The sequence below is a fragment of the Beauveria bassiana genome, assembly GCF_000280675.1.
Source record: "Beauveria bassiana ARSEF 2860 unplaced genomic scaffold BBA_S00076, whole genome shotgun sequence".
Classification (NCBI taxonomy): Eukaryota; Fungi; Ascomycota; class Sordariomycetes; order Hypocreales; family Cordycipitaceae; genus Beauveria; species Beauveria bassiana.
Window position 1 is genome coordinate 34,358 of NW_007930911.1, and position 16,299 is coordinate 50,656.

General features: G+C 39.9%; 3 protein-coding genes across 3 annotated transcripts in view; 2 read left to right on the forward strand and 1 right to left on the reverse strand.

The window, feature by feature from the left end:
- Positions 1-4,009, reverse strand: part of BBA_09949 (pol-like protein) — a gene marked incomplete at both ends in the record, with an annotated part of 4,659 nt that extends 650 nt beyond the window's left edge. Inside the window, 6 exons of the mRNA XM_008605046.1 lie at positions 4-335; positions 851-1,667; positions 2,190-2,330; positions 2,393-2,995; positions 3,088-3,814; positions 3,872-4,009. Of these exons, the coding sequence (XP_008603268.1) occupies positions 4-335; positions 851-1,667; positions 2,190-2,330; positions 2,393-2,995; positions 3,088-3,814; positions 3,872-4,009 (2,758 nt within the window). The remainder of the gene's footprint in view (positions 1-3; positions 336-850; positions 1,668-2,189; positions 2,331-2,392; positions 2,996-3,087; positions 3,815-3,871) is intronic.
- A 2,503-nt stretch (positions 4,010-6,512) lies between these two features.
- BBA_09950 (uncharacterized protein) lies at positions 6,513-7,063 on the forward strand (the record flags this gene model as incomplete). The annotated part of the gene is made up of 2 exons (XM_008605047.1): positions 6,513-6,526; positions 6,583-7,063. The coding sequence occupies 2 exons, from the start codon at positions 6,513-6,515 to the stop codon at positions 7,061-7,063; spliced, it is 495 nt and encodes a 164-aa protein (XP_008603269.1).
- Positions 7,064-8,015: 952 nt separating this feature from the next.
- Positions 8,016-11,771, forward strand: BBA_09951 (uncharacterized protein; the record flags this gene model as incomplete). Its single annotated transcript, XM_008605048.1, has 18 exons — positions 8,016-8,090; positions 8,214-8,221; positions 8,397-8,409; positions 8,858-8,880; positions 9,071-9,080; positions 9,141-9,147; positions 9,480-9,511; positions 9,691-9,706; positions 10,037-10,048; positions 10,332-10,343; positions 10,481-10,496; positions 10,876-10,893; positions 10,955-10,968; positions 11,010-11,030; positions 11,188-11,189; positions 11,447-11,470; positions 11,682-11,723; positions 11,757-11,771. The coding sequence occupies 18 exons, from the start codon at positions 8,016-8,018 to the stop codon at positions 11,769-11,771; spliced, it is 360 nt and encodes a 119-aa protein (XP_008603270.1).
- Positions 11,772-16,299: the final 4,528 nt, after the last annotated feature.

Consider the following 16,299-nt stretch of genomic DNA (forward strand, 5'->3'; position numbering starts at 1 on the left):
TACGTGCGGGGATCCAACGGTAATCGGGGATCCAACGGTAATGGAGGTTCCATTTTTGGTTCCGAAGTTCATCTAAAACCTGTACGGCCTCAATGAGGATATACTGGCCAGATGGACACTTCGGGTTTAGGACGACCTGAAATGCCGCCTGGTTGTCGGTGAATATGGCACACCGGCCAGGAGTGGCCCCTGCCTTGTGCACGTCGAGAACCAGCTGCAGAGCCAGAACCAGTCCACGGAGCTCGGCCGCGTATACTGTGGATACGTCGGAGGTGCCCATATACTGGTCCGCTTCGTGCTGATGCCGCCGAGCTGGAGGCCAGGAGCGACCGTTGCTGCACCAATGTGGCCGTTAATGCCACTACCGTCAGTGTAGATACAGATCGCTCCTGATTCCATGGCGTCATGTTCTTTAATTGCTTCCGCAGCCGTTTTCGCTGTGCGAACAATCGGAAGTGTCCACCAAGGCGGCACCACGGACGGCCGCCGCTTCTTAAATATATTGAGTTGGATGCCAAAATTATCCTCCAGGATTGTTGAAAATCAGTCAAGAGGGCTCGCGGCGCCGCGAAGCTGACGCGCGCTCCCTTGACTTCCTTCAATCACCGTCATGTCACTGAAAAGTGATGTGGATCTAACGCGCATTGTTGTTTCCACCGCTGTCTGCTCAAGCTGTTGAAGCACTGGCAGCAGGTGGGTTTCCACATCCACTGCGCTGCCGGCTGTCGTCCTGAACGCGCCCGTGATAATTTGCGCCGCGCGGCGGTGCACAGTCCGAATAGCGCTGATCATCGAGCTCACCCGACTTGTGTGCCCAGAGCCGGGAATGAATCATGCTGAACACCCGTACAGCATCTGCGGCACAATCACGGCCCGGTATACTTGTCGGAGGTTCATTAGCCCCGTGCCCCATGAAGAGGATGCCAAGGCCGAGAGAGCAGACAGACGCGCGGTGGCCCCCGCCTCTAGTTTTTCTCGGTGATAGTCCCATCGCAATCTAGTGTCCATGTGGACACATAGGTACTTGCAAGACGGGGATGGCAGTAGTTGGAAGGTATCAGCTAAATACGCCAGTCGGTTTGCAATCACACCGTCCAGCACTTTTCCCAATGTGTTGAGAAGAGCAATTGAACGATATGATTTTGGCTGCGAGTAGTCCTCTTTGCCTGGTTTCCGCAGGACCACTGTGACTGTTGCTTTGAAGTGAGCAGGGCAGTAGCCCTGTTCCAAATAAGTATTAAAAAGTTTGTGAAGGCAAGGCATGAAAATGTTAAGCGTTTCATGTAGGACATAGTTAGTGATCTTATAGACGCCTGGGGCCTTGTTCGGAGCTGCAGACTTAACTGTTTTCTCGATTTCTGATATAGTGATGGCAGGGCATTCGATCGGTGCAGGGTATTGGTACCCTTCGATGTCGGCCAAGTCGGCCTGTGAGGGAGGTGGGAAGAATGACTGGCGGAGCACCTCAGCCTTTTCTTCTGGCCTTTCGGCCAGCCCACCATCTGGCGTAACTAGAGACGGTGTGCAGGCTGATGAGGGAGCGTGTCGATTCTTAGCCCACTTGACGAGCTTCCACAGGCCGGATTGGTTGGCTGAGGTCTCCTCCACTCTCTGACGATGCGCGTTGCGGAGCATCTTTTGAATATGGTGCCCGGCACTGTGAGGAGCTGAAGCCGGAAGGTTTCCACAATAGTTAGGAGTTCCTCTGCTTGCGACCTCGCAACGCCTCATTGGTGCCGCGTTGACCATAACGGGTGATGTAAGTCAAAGTCGCCAAGAATGACAAACTCGCGATATTGATCCAGTTTGCCGAGAGCATCCGCTAATGTTACAGCGTAACCGTTCCTACCTCGTTGTACACATTCCATATGTGCATGGGTTTGTCATTGTTGGGACTGCGGATTGTCAGGGAGATGATGTCTGCCGAAATGTATGAGACCTGCCAGGTGCTGGGGTCGATTCGTTTATTGATGTAGAAGCATGCCCGCGTTGCCGGGTTGTCCAGATACATGAGCTGGAAGTGAGTTTCGAGAGGGTGGTAGGATGTGTTAATGAAGTGGTTGCGCGTCGTGTCTCGCTGGTACTATTTGTGACCGACTGGCTTCTGGTGATCCGGGCTGTGGGAAGACGTGGAGGGGACTCGGTGTGTCTCCTGCGAGTCCAAACCGGGATATTGGTGCTCCACCTACCCCGAGTCTCCATGGTCACCGAGATGTTTCGCGTGGTGTATCTCCTTCGCATGTGCTTGCGTAGTTCTGCGGCAATTTCGAAACCCTTTCCGCAGTAGACGCATATCTTCATACACCGAGAGACCGTCAACTCCGCATTCTCTGTTGGCTAGTTGCTGTAAATTTCCTGATGTTCAGGCAATTGCACGCCTTGGAGATTTGACCTTGGGCCGTGCGAGTGTCTGTCACCGCGGATGTGAGTGGGGAGGAATCATCCTCTTGAGCCTCGTCTAACCAGTTGTTGTTGAGACCAATTCGTTGCAGCCAGTTGTCTGCCTCCTGTGTTGAGAAACCGAGCACTCCTTCCTCTGGATACGCCATAGGTGTGGCTGCGGCAGGCTCTTCTGTGGTCGTGAGCTGTGGGTCGATCGTAGGTTGCACAGTAAATTCGACCGGAAGCTCTGGCGTCGCCCAACTGTCTTCCACTGTTGGGTTCAGTGGTGTCGGTGCTGTGATTGTTTCTGGTGCTGCCTGGCTTGTGGTGGCCGTTTGTGCTTGCTGGGACTGCACTTCCGGTGGTGAGTCCGCTTCCACCACTATCGGCATCGAGGCGTTTGCCGAGCGCCTGGTGATGAGACGGGGAGGAGCTGGGGCCGGTGCCGGGGCTGGGGCACGGTGCTTGTTGCTAACGGTGCCTCTGATGTCGTTAGTATCATTTGTGTCGTTGCCGGGAGTGTCTTTGTGTTGGTGATTCCGGATTGCGCCGATGTCTCCTTCAGTGGCACATGCCAGTAGATGTCGCGGAATTCCTTGGCTTATTCCACTCTCTGTAGTTCTTTCTTTCTTGCTAGGCAGGCATTGCTCCATGCAGTGTGAGCGTCTTTGCAAACTGCGCATCGTCGTGCGAATCCCTACGCACCCTTCCGCGGGCAGTGTTTTAACTCATGTTGCTCAGCACAATAGCCACAAGTTCTGGATGCGTTGCATTGAGTGCTAATATGGCCGTAGCTATAGCAGCGAAAGCATTGCTTCACTCGGTAGGCGCGGTCATAAAGTTGGCATTGGTGAATTTGGCCATCCCATACCATTCCGGTGTAAATGATGGCATTTGCCATCTCGGGTTCTATAAATTCAACCACAATCAACGATGCGCGCTTGAGATGGGCTTCTTTTGTGAGCCATCCGATGTAGGAGATATTGGCACTTGGAAAGACTGTGTGGTTGTCTGCTAGCATCTGCTGGATGGTGGTTTCTTGGTCCTTGATGTTGAGAGAGTTGGTTGGGATGCCGTGAACTATTACTCCGTAGGTTGGCACGATGGGTTCTGCATTTTCTCCTAGGTTTCTGATCCATCCTTGGTTTTCCTTGAGCATCTTGGCCTCCGCTGTCGTGTTGGCGACAATCTGTATGTCGCCGCTCTTGAGTCGGTGTGCTGCGTCGACCTTGATTGGTGTCATGACCGAATTGGTGCGTACTGCGGTTTCGATATGTTGTTTGGTCCACGACGCTGGGCGCGTCCGGTGTCGCTGGATCATCCCATTGTCCTTTAGTTTAACAGTGACTGTGCGATCCTTGTATGCCGTGACAGTGGTTTGGTTCTTGTGGGTGGTTGCGTCGTGAGGGGCAGTGCTTAGTCCAACAGAGTTCTTGATAATGGTGACATCGTTTTAGATGCTCTGTGTGCATTTGGCCACGTCTTTGACCTGCTGAAGGATCTCGCGCAGAGCAGGCTGTCGCAGGACCTTTCCGATGAGCAAGATGGTTGATTCTAGGTATGGCTGTACTATATTCCATGGCACCTGGTTCTGGCGACCTCTGTCTCCGCCTGCAATTGGTTGCATGCTTCTCTGAGGTACGTGGCGTGCTCGTTGATATGTTCAGGGCCATTGTTTACCTGTGGCCACTTAAGGTGCCATAACGACCGAATTAGACTGAACGCGTTAATGGAGGCAGATGCCTAAGGGAACCCCGGTTAACAGCAAAAATCGGCAAATTTTACGCGTTTCACAAATTCGTTCTGAGCTAGTGGTGGTCTTTGTCTGAGCCACACGTTACATGGATTATTTTAGCGGGTCACAACCGAATGAGGACGTTCTGTTATTCAGCGGGCCTTTCTACGAGGCCTAGCCCGGAACTTCGGAAGCCAGGCAATGCCGAGACGCCCCAGCCATCTTCCGCCATAGCAAATCCACAGCACGCAAAGGCGATTTGCCGTCGTTTTAGATCAGTAAAAGTGACTTGACACGAAGCTAGCTCACTGAGGTAATTAGCTGCTTTATCAACAGTTGCAACCTATTATCAAAAGCACATGCTACGTTCTGCGGTTTGGCCTTCCCATCATCATGCCCTGGCCAAACTATGCGGACCCGGTCCGCTGAGGCGTCGCAGCTGCATGGAATAAGGGTTACACTAAACATGATACTATAGTTATAGTCAATTTATACTTTAGTACTGCCTCTCTACTATAAGCTCCCCTGTCACTAGTAGCCAACCAACAGGACAATGAAAGGCAGGACGGGCGGGCGCCAACTGGTCCGCCGGCTACATACTTAACGGGGAAATATGATTAAACATTAAGACGTCGCGAGAATGAAGAGTTGAATTAGGCAGGCCTGATAGGGATTATAGGGACACAACCGCTGGGGAAAAGGTATTTACGACGAGACAAGGTTTTTAGCCAGTGCGAGCCTCGAATTGTCGCTTTTGATGTCTGACTGTCTGCGTGCGAGTCAGTGCTCTTGTGGTGTTGCCCTGCGCCACGCTGAGCGTCGTACGACGTCTATGGCCCCATGGACAATGCCGTTAATCTGTTCATAAGACGTGAAGCTGCATAGCATCACATTCATGAGTGAGCATTTATCCATTCTGGGGCGCTTTCTAGAAAGTATGGAGTTCCACCGTCCACAGTTTGGCTCTGTCGCATGAACGGTTATGCGTCCAATTTGAATTTCTAGAATTTTCTCTTTTATTTTCAGTCATGTCTTCTCTATAGCAATATATTCCTGATACATGTCTACAGTCATGGAGACTTTTGCACAACATCAAGTACCTAGGGCCTGCTTCTGAGAGTGAGTATTATAGGACTACCTAGGACTCGGAGTACAAGTCGTATGTGGAGATAACGGCTTTGTACACTCCGAGAGCCTATAGTCCCGGCTAAACCAGCCGAGACTTGTTCTTTCGAAAAAATCCAGAAAGTGAGGCTCTTTGTAGTATCTTAGGTGGGAGGAACCTGCTGCCAGCGCACTGGTTAGCGTGGCACCTCTGTTATAGGGGTTATCTGTCGTTGTATAACAAAAAACAGGGGCCACTGTCATGCGACTGCCGGCGACTCAATCTCATGATCAGGTCCTTAATTGCTCATCATGTTCAAGCCCGGCCCCTATCCGAGGTTGAGTACCACATAGATTAAGAAGGCGCCTATAGTTATTTCCTAAAATCTATAAATTTAAGGAGAATGCCGCCTCGTTGACTGACTTTATCTCCATCCTTAGAGACCTCGAAATCCTGCTACTTCGTATCTTTATCACACTATATTTAGACAGATTTTAGTCTCATAATGAAAGCCACCGTTGCTATTACCCTGACTGTAGGGCTTCCTGTTGCTCTAGTATCAGCTATGCTGAAACTAAGAGTTATCGGACCTGATGAGCCCACAGATCGCTTTAAATTTGTCGTTAGCATCTAGGATAGCAAAAAGGCCTATGCCTGCGGAGGCATGTTACTAGATAGTACTACTGTCCTTACTGCTAGTCATTGCTTCCGTAACACTACTGACATAGGGTTTGTAGTAGTAGGGAAAACGGTATAGTCTTTTATTTTCTTCCTTTTCTTCTTTATATCCTCTTCTTCTTTCTCTTAAGACGTCTCCCTGCTATATAGACTAATACCTCGACTTCACAGGATCTCGAGAAGACTGGGGGAGTGACGGTGAAGATTTTAACACTTTAACGGCCTCTCCATAAACCGGTCAACTACCAGGTCGCTAATACTAAGAACAGGATGGGCGATATTGGAATTATTAAGCTAGCTACTCTAATTGAGAAGAGCGATGATATTGAGTATGCGCCACTGCTAACATCTGACGCAGTCCCTGACGAATTAGTTGCTCTTGGCTGGTAAGTAAACCTAGTACTACATAGAACCGCAATTAAGCGCCGGGAACTATCTATCTCGAAAAGAGAGATAGGTGGTTTGTTGGTGTATATTCGAGCTAGAGCAAGCGCTAACAGCAGCTTAGGGGACGCAATATTACTTGGACATAAGGCCAGGCTGCTTTTTTAGTTCCTAAGCGAGTAGAAGCTCTACTTAAGCAATAACCATTTAGTTAATGTGTAGACCCGGATGCTGTCGGCGACGTAAGTATATTGATTTGTGCTGGCAAACCCGGAAAGACTGTTTGCTCAGGTGACAGCGGTGGTCCGCTGATCGACTCCAAGACTGGGACATTGGTCGGCCTCGTGTCGATTTCTGTCGGCAATAAGAAGAAAGTCTATTGCGCAGATGCTGGAATCTTTATAAGGATTGGCAGCTATCTCGACTTCATTAACAAAAATCTCGGCGAAGGAGGCTTCACCGATGGCGACAACCAGAGGATCAAGGACGAGGCAAAGATGGCGGTGCTCAGGCCGACTCTCCTCAAGGCTTGCAAGGCGAAGCATTCTGACGAGTACGATATATGTCTGAAAAAGGCCTCAGCCGCCTTATTGTCAGGCACGAAAGGGGAAGAGGAGCCTACTCTGGAGCAATGGACTGCCTACTTCCAGGACTCAGCCGAATGCGACGCCTTCAAGGTCAAGGAGGGTGCTTGCGATGATTGCGCTGAGAAAGCCAATGTTGACTCGACGGTTGAGACAGTCATCCAGTGCTCTGAAGCAGAGAATAAGGGAAATTAAGATCATACGGTGATTCGGTGGCAGAGAGGAATCTCAGTGTATTCAAAAGCCCCGCCTAGCCTCAGCCTAGGGTCCAGCTGAGGCCGGCAACCTCTTGAGCCGAGGCGAGTCTGAGGCAGGCAGACCTCTTTGTAGGTCAGGCGAGGCTAGGCTAGGCTAAGCTGGGATATTTTTCAGGCTGGGGCAGGCGTGCTTAGTCACATAGAAAAAAAAAACGGGAGCTCATAGAGCCACGGGTCCGTACAACCACACGGGTACCTTATGTAATCGGCTTCCTCCAAGAGCATGTATCTATTCAACAACTCGTTCTAAGTCTCTCCTTCATCACCCGGTATTTCTTTCATAATAATATAATTGTGTTGGTGAAATTGAGTATTTTCTCGAGGCTTTATATGCCATAGGTCGTATTTATCTTCCTTTATTAAGAACGAGTATTGGCAGCCTTGCCGAAACCGATTGCAAGCGATTGTGAGTGTGCAGCGCTGCAAATAATTCTTCGAAGATCGTCGGACTATTAATCTACACCCTCTTTCTCTTCCCCAATGAAAAACGAAGGCATAAGCCTCCTCCTGAGAATTGAATATGTTAAGAGGGGGTATTGCCATTTTTTTCCCTTGCTTGTAACTTTAAGAAGAGGTGAAATACACTTGAGCAGCGAAGAGGCGGTCAAAGGTACATCTTGTTGCTGGAAACTGATTACATAAGGTACCCGTGTGGTTGTACGGACCCGTGGCTCTATGAGCTCCCAAAAAAAACACCGCGGTCAAAAAGTGAAGCTATCCCGAGATATTATACAATTCAAGCGGGGTTTTCCAATTACCCCTCCCTTTCCAAGACCTCAATGCCTTTTGCTCGATAATAAGCCACATCCGCAGACATTGTGTAGCTTCAATGATGTCCGGGTTAAGGCGATTTCTTTGCCCGGTGATCAGAAGTTTACTGTTGAGACATCATGCCACTGCACCACCTGAACCATTCAATCGTGGCGAGAGAGCGCACCTACCATTTGCTGTCGGCTTGCATAGATGTATGGAGATATTTTTTTAGAGGTGGCTTCCCGATCGGAGCGTTAGCAATACTTATGCCTCGCATTTATAGCAGTCGCTCTCTCCTTTAGTAATGTCAGTGAAACTAATTGATTTCAAATTAGATCACATAGTAAGTAAATATACTTAAGAAGCGACACCACAACTGAGAAATAAGATAGCCAGGCTATAGTTCTAACGGCAGCACCGTACACTATATAAAGTTAGCTACGTCTAATCTAGACTCCCGCCTCGTCTGCTGGCACCTAGCTAATAATATATAGACATATAGCACTATATTATTTAAGCATCTACCTAATAGTAAGCAAACATAAGCTAATATATTAAGCTAATATATATATATAATATATATATATATGTCTAAGGTCTAAGCTAACTTTTTTAATAAGAAGCGCTCTAAAGAAACTTACCCTTTACTAGTTCCCCCTATATCTTAATTCTTTAGCTAGTAGTATATTAAGACCTAGGGTATGATTTGCCTGCCTATATCTACTTTAGCTATAACCCTTATACCCTAGTGTGGTAATAAAAGAACTTTTTCTTTTATAGTTTAGGTAGTTAAGCATTACTAGCGCCGGCCTTAGTATATCTACGTGTAGAATATGTTTACGTGTATTTCTAGCTAGCTAGTAGTCACGGCAGTAATATATAGACATGACTAGCTATTATCCTCTAGACTTTAAGTGTAATATATATAATTAGTACTTTAGTAGTTAGTATATTATTAACTAATATATAACTAACCTAGACTATTAGGCTAAATCCTCTAAGGTAGATAAGCTAGATTATAAGTATAATAATTATAATATAAGTTTTTATAATAAAAAGGACCTTTATAACTATAAGGTTAAGGAATACTTCTACTATAACCCTTATAATTACTATTTTTAATATTAGGGTAATATTAATTAAGTAAAGTATCTATTTAACCTCTACTAGCTTTCTAGCTAATATAGAATAGTACCTCTATAGTAAGATTTACCGTAATAGCTTTATCTAATGCTTTTTCTATAAGACTAAATATAGAATAGCTACTAGGTTAGTTTATTACCTTAAAGGTGGCTTTTACTTAAAGGCCTTATTAAGTTATAATATACTATATAAGGTAGTATAAAGACGTAATCTTAATAGTATTATCTTAAAGAAGCTGCTTACTTAGATAGGAAGTATAAGATATAAGGCTACTAAGAAGGTATAGAACTCCGCTATTAATGCTTATTAATGCTACTTATATATATATCTCTTTAGTAAACTTATATTACTAAATTAATACCTTAGCTTCCCTATTTACTAGTAGAAGTTTTATTACTACCTAAATAGGCGCTATAATTATAATTTTAAAACTCTTATAGCTATTATAAATTATCTAGAGAGTAAGAGTTATGATTATATGCGTTTTAAGGTAGTATAGATAAATATTTAATATATCCTTAATCCTAGTTAGATAATATAAGTATAAGTGCTATAATTACTAAGATAGTTATAGTTAGAATATCTTAATAAGGAATAAATGCTAAGTTCTCTTCTTCCTTAGCTCTTAATATTGCCTATAAGTCTAGTTTAGCTAATCTCTAATAATAGTCGCTAAATTTTATTAGTAAGTAGAAGTGCTATGCTCTATACTCTATATTTCTGTCTATACTAGGTGGTGAGGGTGTTAAAGTGTAGTCTACCTAGCTAGTTTAGCCGTGCTAAACGCCATTAATTATCCTTTATGTCTATACTATGAACCTATATATTAGTAGTATTTTGCTTATTACCCTTAAAATAGAAGTATTAATATATATAGCGGCTACTAGCTAAGCCTAATTAGTGTTATGTACTCTATTACTTATATCACTATATAAGCTAAAATATAATATATAACTAGGAAATGTAGTATAGTGTCTACTATGTTAGGCACTTATTATTATTTATAATATTATAGACTCTATTTATAGTAAGAACCTGGCAACTAGGTGGCTTCTAATTCTATAGCCTTCTGACGTTATAAATTTAATAATAGTATTATATTTAGATACTTATATATTATAATTTATAAAGAACTTATAGTATCTAGGTAGAGAAATGTAGACTATGGTTTTAGTGATGAAACTGCTTAAGAGTGTGCTAGTAACTAGCTTTTAGAGCTAGACTACTAAAGGCCTTATCTTTCGCTAACCCTAGCTAAACACGTATATATATGTTTTAGAAATATTATATATAACTAACGGGCTTTATAGCTATAGAGGGGAGTATTATAGAAAAATGTCCTAGTATTTAGTAAAATACCTTAATTTTTATTAGAGTTTATTATTTAGTATACTAGCTTATAAATTATAGATAAAGTATTATAAATAGCTAAGCTTTACTACTTATATTATAATTATAGAATTAAGAGATAAAGGGTAAGTGGCTAGATAAGTATAAGAAGACTTTAGCCACTAAAGGCTATTATAGGAGGCCTACTACTATACTCTTTATAGTGATATGCTATTATATATAGAATATAGCCTAACTCCCTACGCCTAATAACATAATAAGGTCTAGGTTATATCCTTTTAATTTTAGATACTAGTAGTAGAGTGCTCCTAAGTAGAAATAGTTAGTAGGGGAGTAAGTTTTTACCTATAAACTAAGACGTAAGTATACTATAGAATTACTTTAGTAATAGCACTTTAGAAAAAGTTAAAAGTTTAGTCTCCTCTTATTAAACTTATATTATAAGGTTAGTATTTACCTTACTAATAATATATTATCTTAGGCTTAAAATATAAATGGTAATAGGAGTAGAAGGCGTGGAAGGTAATGTGGAGGGGAGAGTAGCTATAGCGAGGCTAAAAAGCTATATAAATTCTTCTAATAGATATAAAGCTATAGGTATGGTTTATTATGTTGGTTTTTATATAACCTTTCCTTAGTGGCTGCTGGTAAACGCCTAGGTAGAAATCGTAATTCTACTATAGAGGAAATAATTAAGTAGTTATAGGCTAGGGTAGATTATAATTTATAGAAGAGGATTATAAAATACTAGCCTTTATAAAATGATATATATAATTTAGAGTGTTTATAGTAAAGTGCTCTTAAAATTCTTAATAGTAGTAAGAGAGAATAGAAGTATAGCCTAGCTAGAGATCTTAATAATAAAGCTTTCTATAGGCGATGATATATTTAAGTAATAATAACCTATATGGCGTAGGCAGGATATAGTATAACTGGTTTTTATGTTATAAGCTACTTCCTATAGGTAATAATATATATATTAATTTTAGACTGCCTTTCTATTAATACCTATATTAGTGGCCTATATAACTTCTTTAGTGGCCTAAATAAGAACTATGTTATTTTAGCGTTATAGATCTTCTATAAGGAAGTGCTTAAGGTATTATGTAATATGTTAGATAGGCGTTATGTGGATGTAGAGTCCGTTGCCGTTACCCTTTTTACTGCCCTGTGAGAGCTCCTTAAGTGGGAGTAGCGCGCCTAACTATATAACGACCTACTACCTCTTATTAACTCTTTATAAGATCTATTAAGAAGTCTTACTTAACAGGGCTTGCTTAATACCTTAGTACTACTAACCTACTATATAGGTGAGATTTAAGTTATTATGGGCTAAGCTAGAGGTCTTCTTAGTATAGCTAATAGTGACACTAACGACTTTATAGACGTGCTACTACTAGTCTATCCTTATAGTCTATATATACCTAGTAACTATTATAATAATAATAAGATTAATATTATAAATATAAGTATTTTCCTTATAAGGGCTAAGATCTTTAGTAATATAGCTAAGTTCCTCTTATTTACTAATCTAGAGTAACCTTATTTCCTTATAGATAAGTCCTAGCGTTACATTAATATACTCTTCCGTCTCCTCTAGTAGGATATGTTTAGGGAGCTTAAGAATATTCTAGTAAGTACCCTATAGGTTTCTAAGATAGACTAAACCTACCTTAATAGCCCTAAACTTAGCTTTAGTAACCTTAGGGTAAACTACTATCCTAAGGCTATTATTAGTTTTATTTTGTTTAGTGGCCGTTATAGGCTAGAGATAGACATTTTATTTTCTTAAACCCTAACTCTTTAAGGTAAGTCTGCCCTTAAGAGACGGCGATAGTGGGAGGACTCACGATGACTTACTAAGGGTATACTTATGTTATTTATAGTGAACTATAAAGGCCATGCGTAGTATCTATTTCTTATTATTAGTAATAGAAGTATTAACAATAGTAAAGATAGAAGCCTAATAAAGAATAGTAACTACGTAATTATAACATTAAGACTTACTAGTTATAACTAAGCTAATATTAAAACGCTTATTAGTCTAAGTAGTTCTAGAGTATAGGGCGTCCTTATTAAGTTCCTGGGGTAAATACCTATTACTTTTATATCTATCCTTAAGAACTTATAGAATATATAGTAACTTAGCTTACTACTATTCTAAAGCTAGATTCTTCTTAATAGGATTAAGCGGGGGCTTAAGGACATAGCTATAAATATCCTACCACCTTAGTATATACGTAAGCCGGGCTTTACTTTTTCTCTAAACCCTATTTTAAAGAATAGTTTACTTAATGCTATTAATTTATCTATTAATCTATATTTAATCTTAGATAGCGAAGGTCTTATTAGCTAGATAGAGGCTAAGACAGATTTAGACCACGGATAGTGCTGAGCCCTAATTACGGCACTAACCCATAAGTTTATACTAATTTAGGGGCCTCTAGGGACTAGTAAATCTTACCTAGGTGTTAAATTAATAAAGGTTCTACTAAACTATTAAGTAAGAGCAGCTCTTAGGCCTATAGTTATTATATATATAAGTTATAATTAATCTCTAAAGGCGTAATACCTACTAACTAGTGTGACGCTAGATACTATATAAACTATATACTTAATTAGTTTCTTAAGTATATACTATAGGAAGGTATTAAAAAGATTCTCTATATTAGAGGATAAAGTTATTTAAATCTTCTAGAGGGATATAATCTCTAGATAGTAGTATAGTTAGAATCTAAGAGTAGTTAGGAGAGGTATAGTCTTACTAAGTATTATAAAGAACTAGATAAAAAAATAGAGAGTATTAAGAAGGTACTTAGTAAGGTATATAAAGTTATATGGTAGATAAAGTAAGATAATATTTAGAAATATCTTATCTAACACTATCTATGTATATTTAATTAATTTAAGGGAGTAGATACTAATAGATTTAAAACTATTAGTTAATATCTATTTAATATTTAGCTATTATTTAAGAAGTAATTAGTTAATAATATTAGTATTAAGATAGAGGTTAATTATAATAATGTTCTCCTTAAAGTATTTTAGGATATTTATTCTCTTTTACTATTAGAATAAGGATATCTTATAGAAGTTTAGACTACTAAGATCTAAAAGTAGGTAGTAGATAATTTATATAAGGAAATTAACTATACCTCTTTAGAGTAATAAAAAGTATTAAATATTTATAATAAAGTTAACTATAGGGTATTATAAGGAGTAGATATTATTAGTATTATAACTATAGGACTAGTAAAGTAAATATCTACTTTATAGAGGCTATAATATAAAGTTATTATTTATAAGGAGGTAGGTGAGGTAATAGAGCTATATATACTCTTAGCACTACTCCTAACCGTAGAGTATATTATCTAGATTAAAGATTATAAGTAGCTATAACCATAAATTAATAACTTTAGCTTATTACTAGAGAGTAAATAAGGTAAGCTATACTAGCTTAACTATAGCTAGTTTAAATGACTTTTAGTTAGGATTCTAAGGCGGCCTAAAATCCTAGTAGCTTAGTTAGATATATAGTAATATATACGCCCTTCTATATTAGTACTTATATAAGAGACACTATATCCTAATATCTAAGACCACCTAAGTATCTGTGGCCTTCTAGACGTTATAGGAATACGTAAAAATCTATTCTAGCTTAACTATAACTACTTAGAGGATAGAGTATATTATAAGATATAATATAAGTCCTACTTAAATAAGTAAGAGGCAAATATAGTCTACGTGCTTGTCTACTATATTATCTAGTAGGGTGTATATAGTAGTACTAATATTATAGTGCTAACCCCTTATACTAGATAGCTCTAGAAGCTCTATACCGTAATATATAGTGACTTTAAAATTATGCTAAGTAATAGGGATTAAGACGCGCTAGATAAGGACGGGTTTAACGCTATAGCGCTTAGCCCTAATAAGGATTTACTAGAAAATACTCTAAGCTAAAGAAAAGGCGCCCTAGCTAAGAAGAAGCTAAGTAAGCTACTACATGTAGCTATAGTAGATAACTTTTAGGGTGAGGAAGCTAAGGTCGTGATTATCTCTCTAGTTAGGAGTAATAAGGCTTAAAATATAGGCTTCTTAAAGATAATAAATAGAATTAATGTCCTTCTAAGTTAATCCTAGTATAGTATATATCTTATTAGGAACTTAAAGACTTATTTAAATATCTTAATGTGGTAGGCCGTTATTAGGCTTCTGCGGGGGTTAGACTTAGTGGGTAATACCCTTAAGCTATGCTACCCCTGACACTAGGCGACCCTTATAGAAGTGTCTAAGCCTAATGACTTTCCCTGGCTTAGCCTAGAAGGAGGATGCTTATAGGCCTGCACCTAGTGCCTCCTAAACTGCGGTTATATATGCTTAGCGTGGTGTTACTTAGAGAGTATATATAATATCTTTTTATGTCCGTAGCCCTACTAGCGGTTATATAAGCTATGTGGCTATAGTTGTTAGAAGCTAACCTATAGAGAGGACTGTGGTAGGTGCCTTATACTACTAAGTAATATTAAGCTTTCATGTAGTTATATTAAGGACGTTATAGCCTACTATGTTATATAGAAACCTAAAATAATCTACTACTAAGTTATAGTTAAGAAGATAGTACCTAGATATAATTATACTATAAAGGTAGTGTGCTTTTAGTCTATGACCACAGGCTACCTATGTCTAGTACCTTATATAATGCCGCTCTTATGTGGCTATATCTACCTAGGTATATGCGGTGGCTACTATAAATAAAGTAGTGACGTAGCCGTAGAACTATCCTATTAGCACTACTAAAAGATTTATATATAACTATTTAGAATATATAACTACCACTATTATAAAATATACTATAACGGTACTAACTATAGCCTATATATTATACTATATAAGGTATAATACTAGTATTTAAAATATACTATAGCTTATAGTAAGGGCTATGTCCTATATATAGAGAAATATAAATAGGCCTATAAATACTAGGGGGCTTGCCTAATACTATGTGTAGCCGTGTGTACTTAGCTACTATATGATAAATAATACATAAAGTTACTCCCCTATAGCTATTACTACCTAAGCCTCTATAGTAAGGCTTGCCTAGAAGACTTATATAAAGAATACGGGATAGCGTAAGAGGCGTAGGTTAACTTACTTAAGATAAAGACGTATACTAAAATTAATATTAATCTAAACCTTATTATCATCCTAGGGTATAGTTACTTTTTTATAGTAAAAATACTAGATAGCCTTATAGGTATAAACACTACTTATATTACTAACTATAAGGGCCACTTTATAATACTAGTAGATATTTCTAGTGTGTTTACTAAGATACCCTAGTGTCTAGACTATAAGCGCCTAGTAAGGTAATATATAATATAATGGTATAATTATATTATTAATAAAGCTATTATAGATAAGTTAGCCTAGAGGTTTCTAGTTATAGGTAAGAATAAGCTTATAGCCTTAGATAGTAAGCTAGCTAAGTTAGAAGAAGAGTTTACTATATTATATATAGATATGTTATAATCTATTAAAAATATCCCTAAGGGTCGTCTAGGGCGTCCTAGCCTACGTTTTAAGAATTACTATAGTAATAGGTAAGAGCTATATAAAAAGATTAATAAGTTCTATATATCTTCACTACGAGAGTCTAGGCCGCACCTACGCTACACCTAACCGTAGGATAAAACTATAAAAAACTTATTTTTTAGGTAAATAACTTAAGTCCTAGTAGCGGGATAGGACTAGAATAGTCCTAGCACGCTAGCGCGGCGGATATACTAGAAAACGCTAAAAATATAGTTAAAAGAGGTCACGAGACCACATAACCACCTACTAAGGGCGACGTAGCTATAAGCTAGCTATAACCTAAACATATTAAAAAACTAGAAAAAGAGCTTCTCCTCCTTATATTAAAAATAT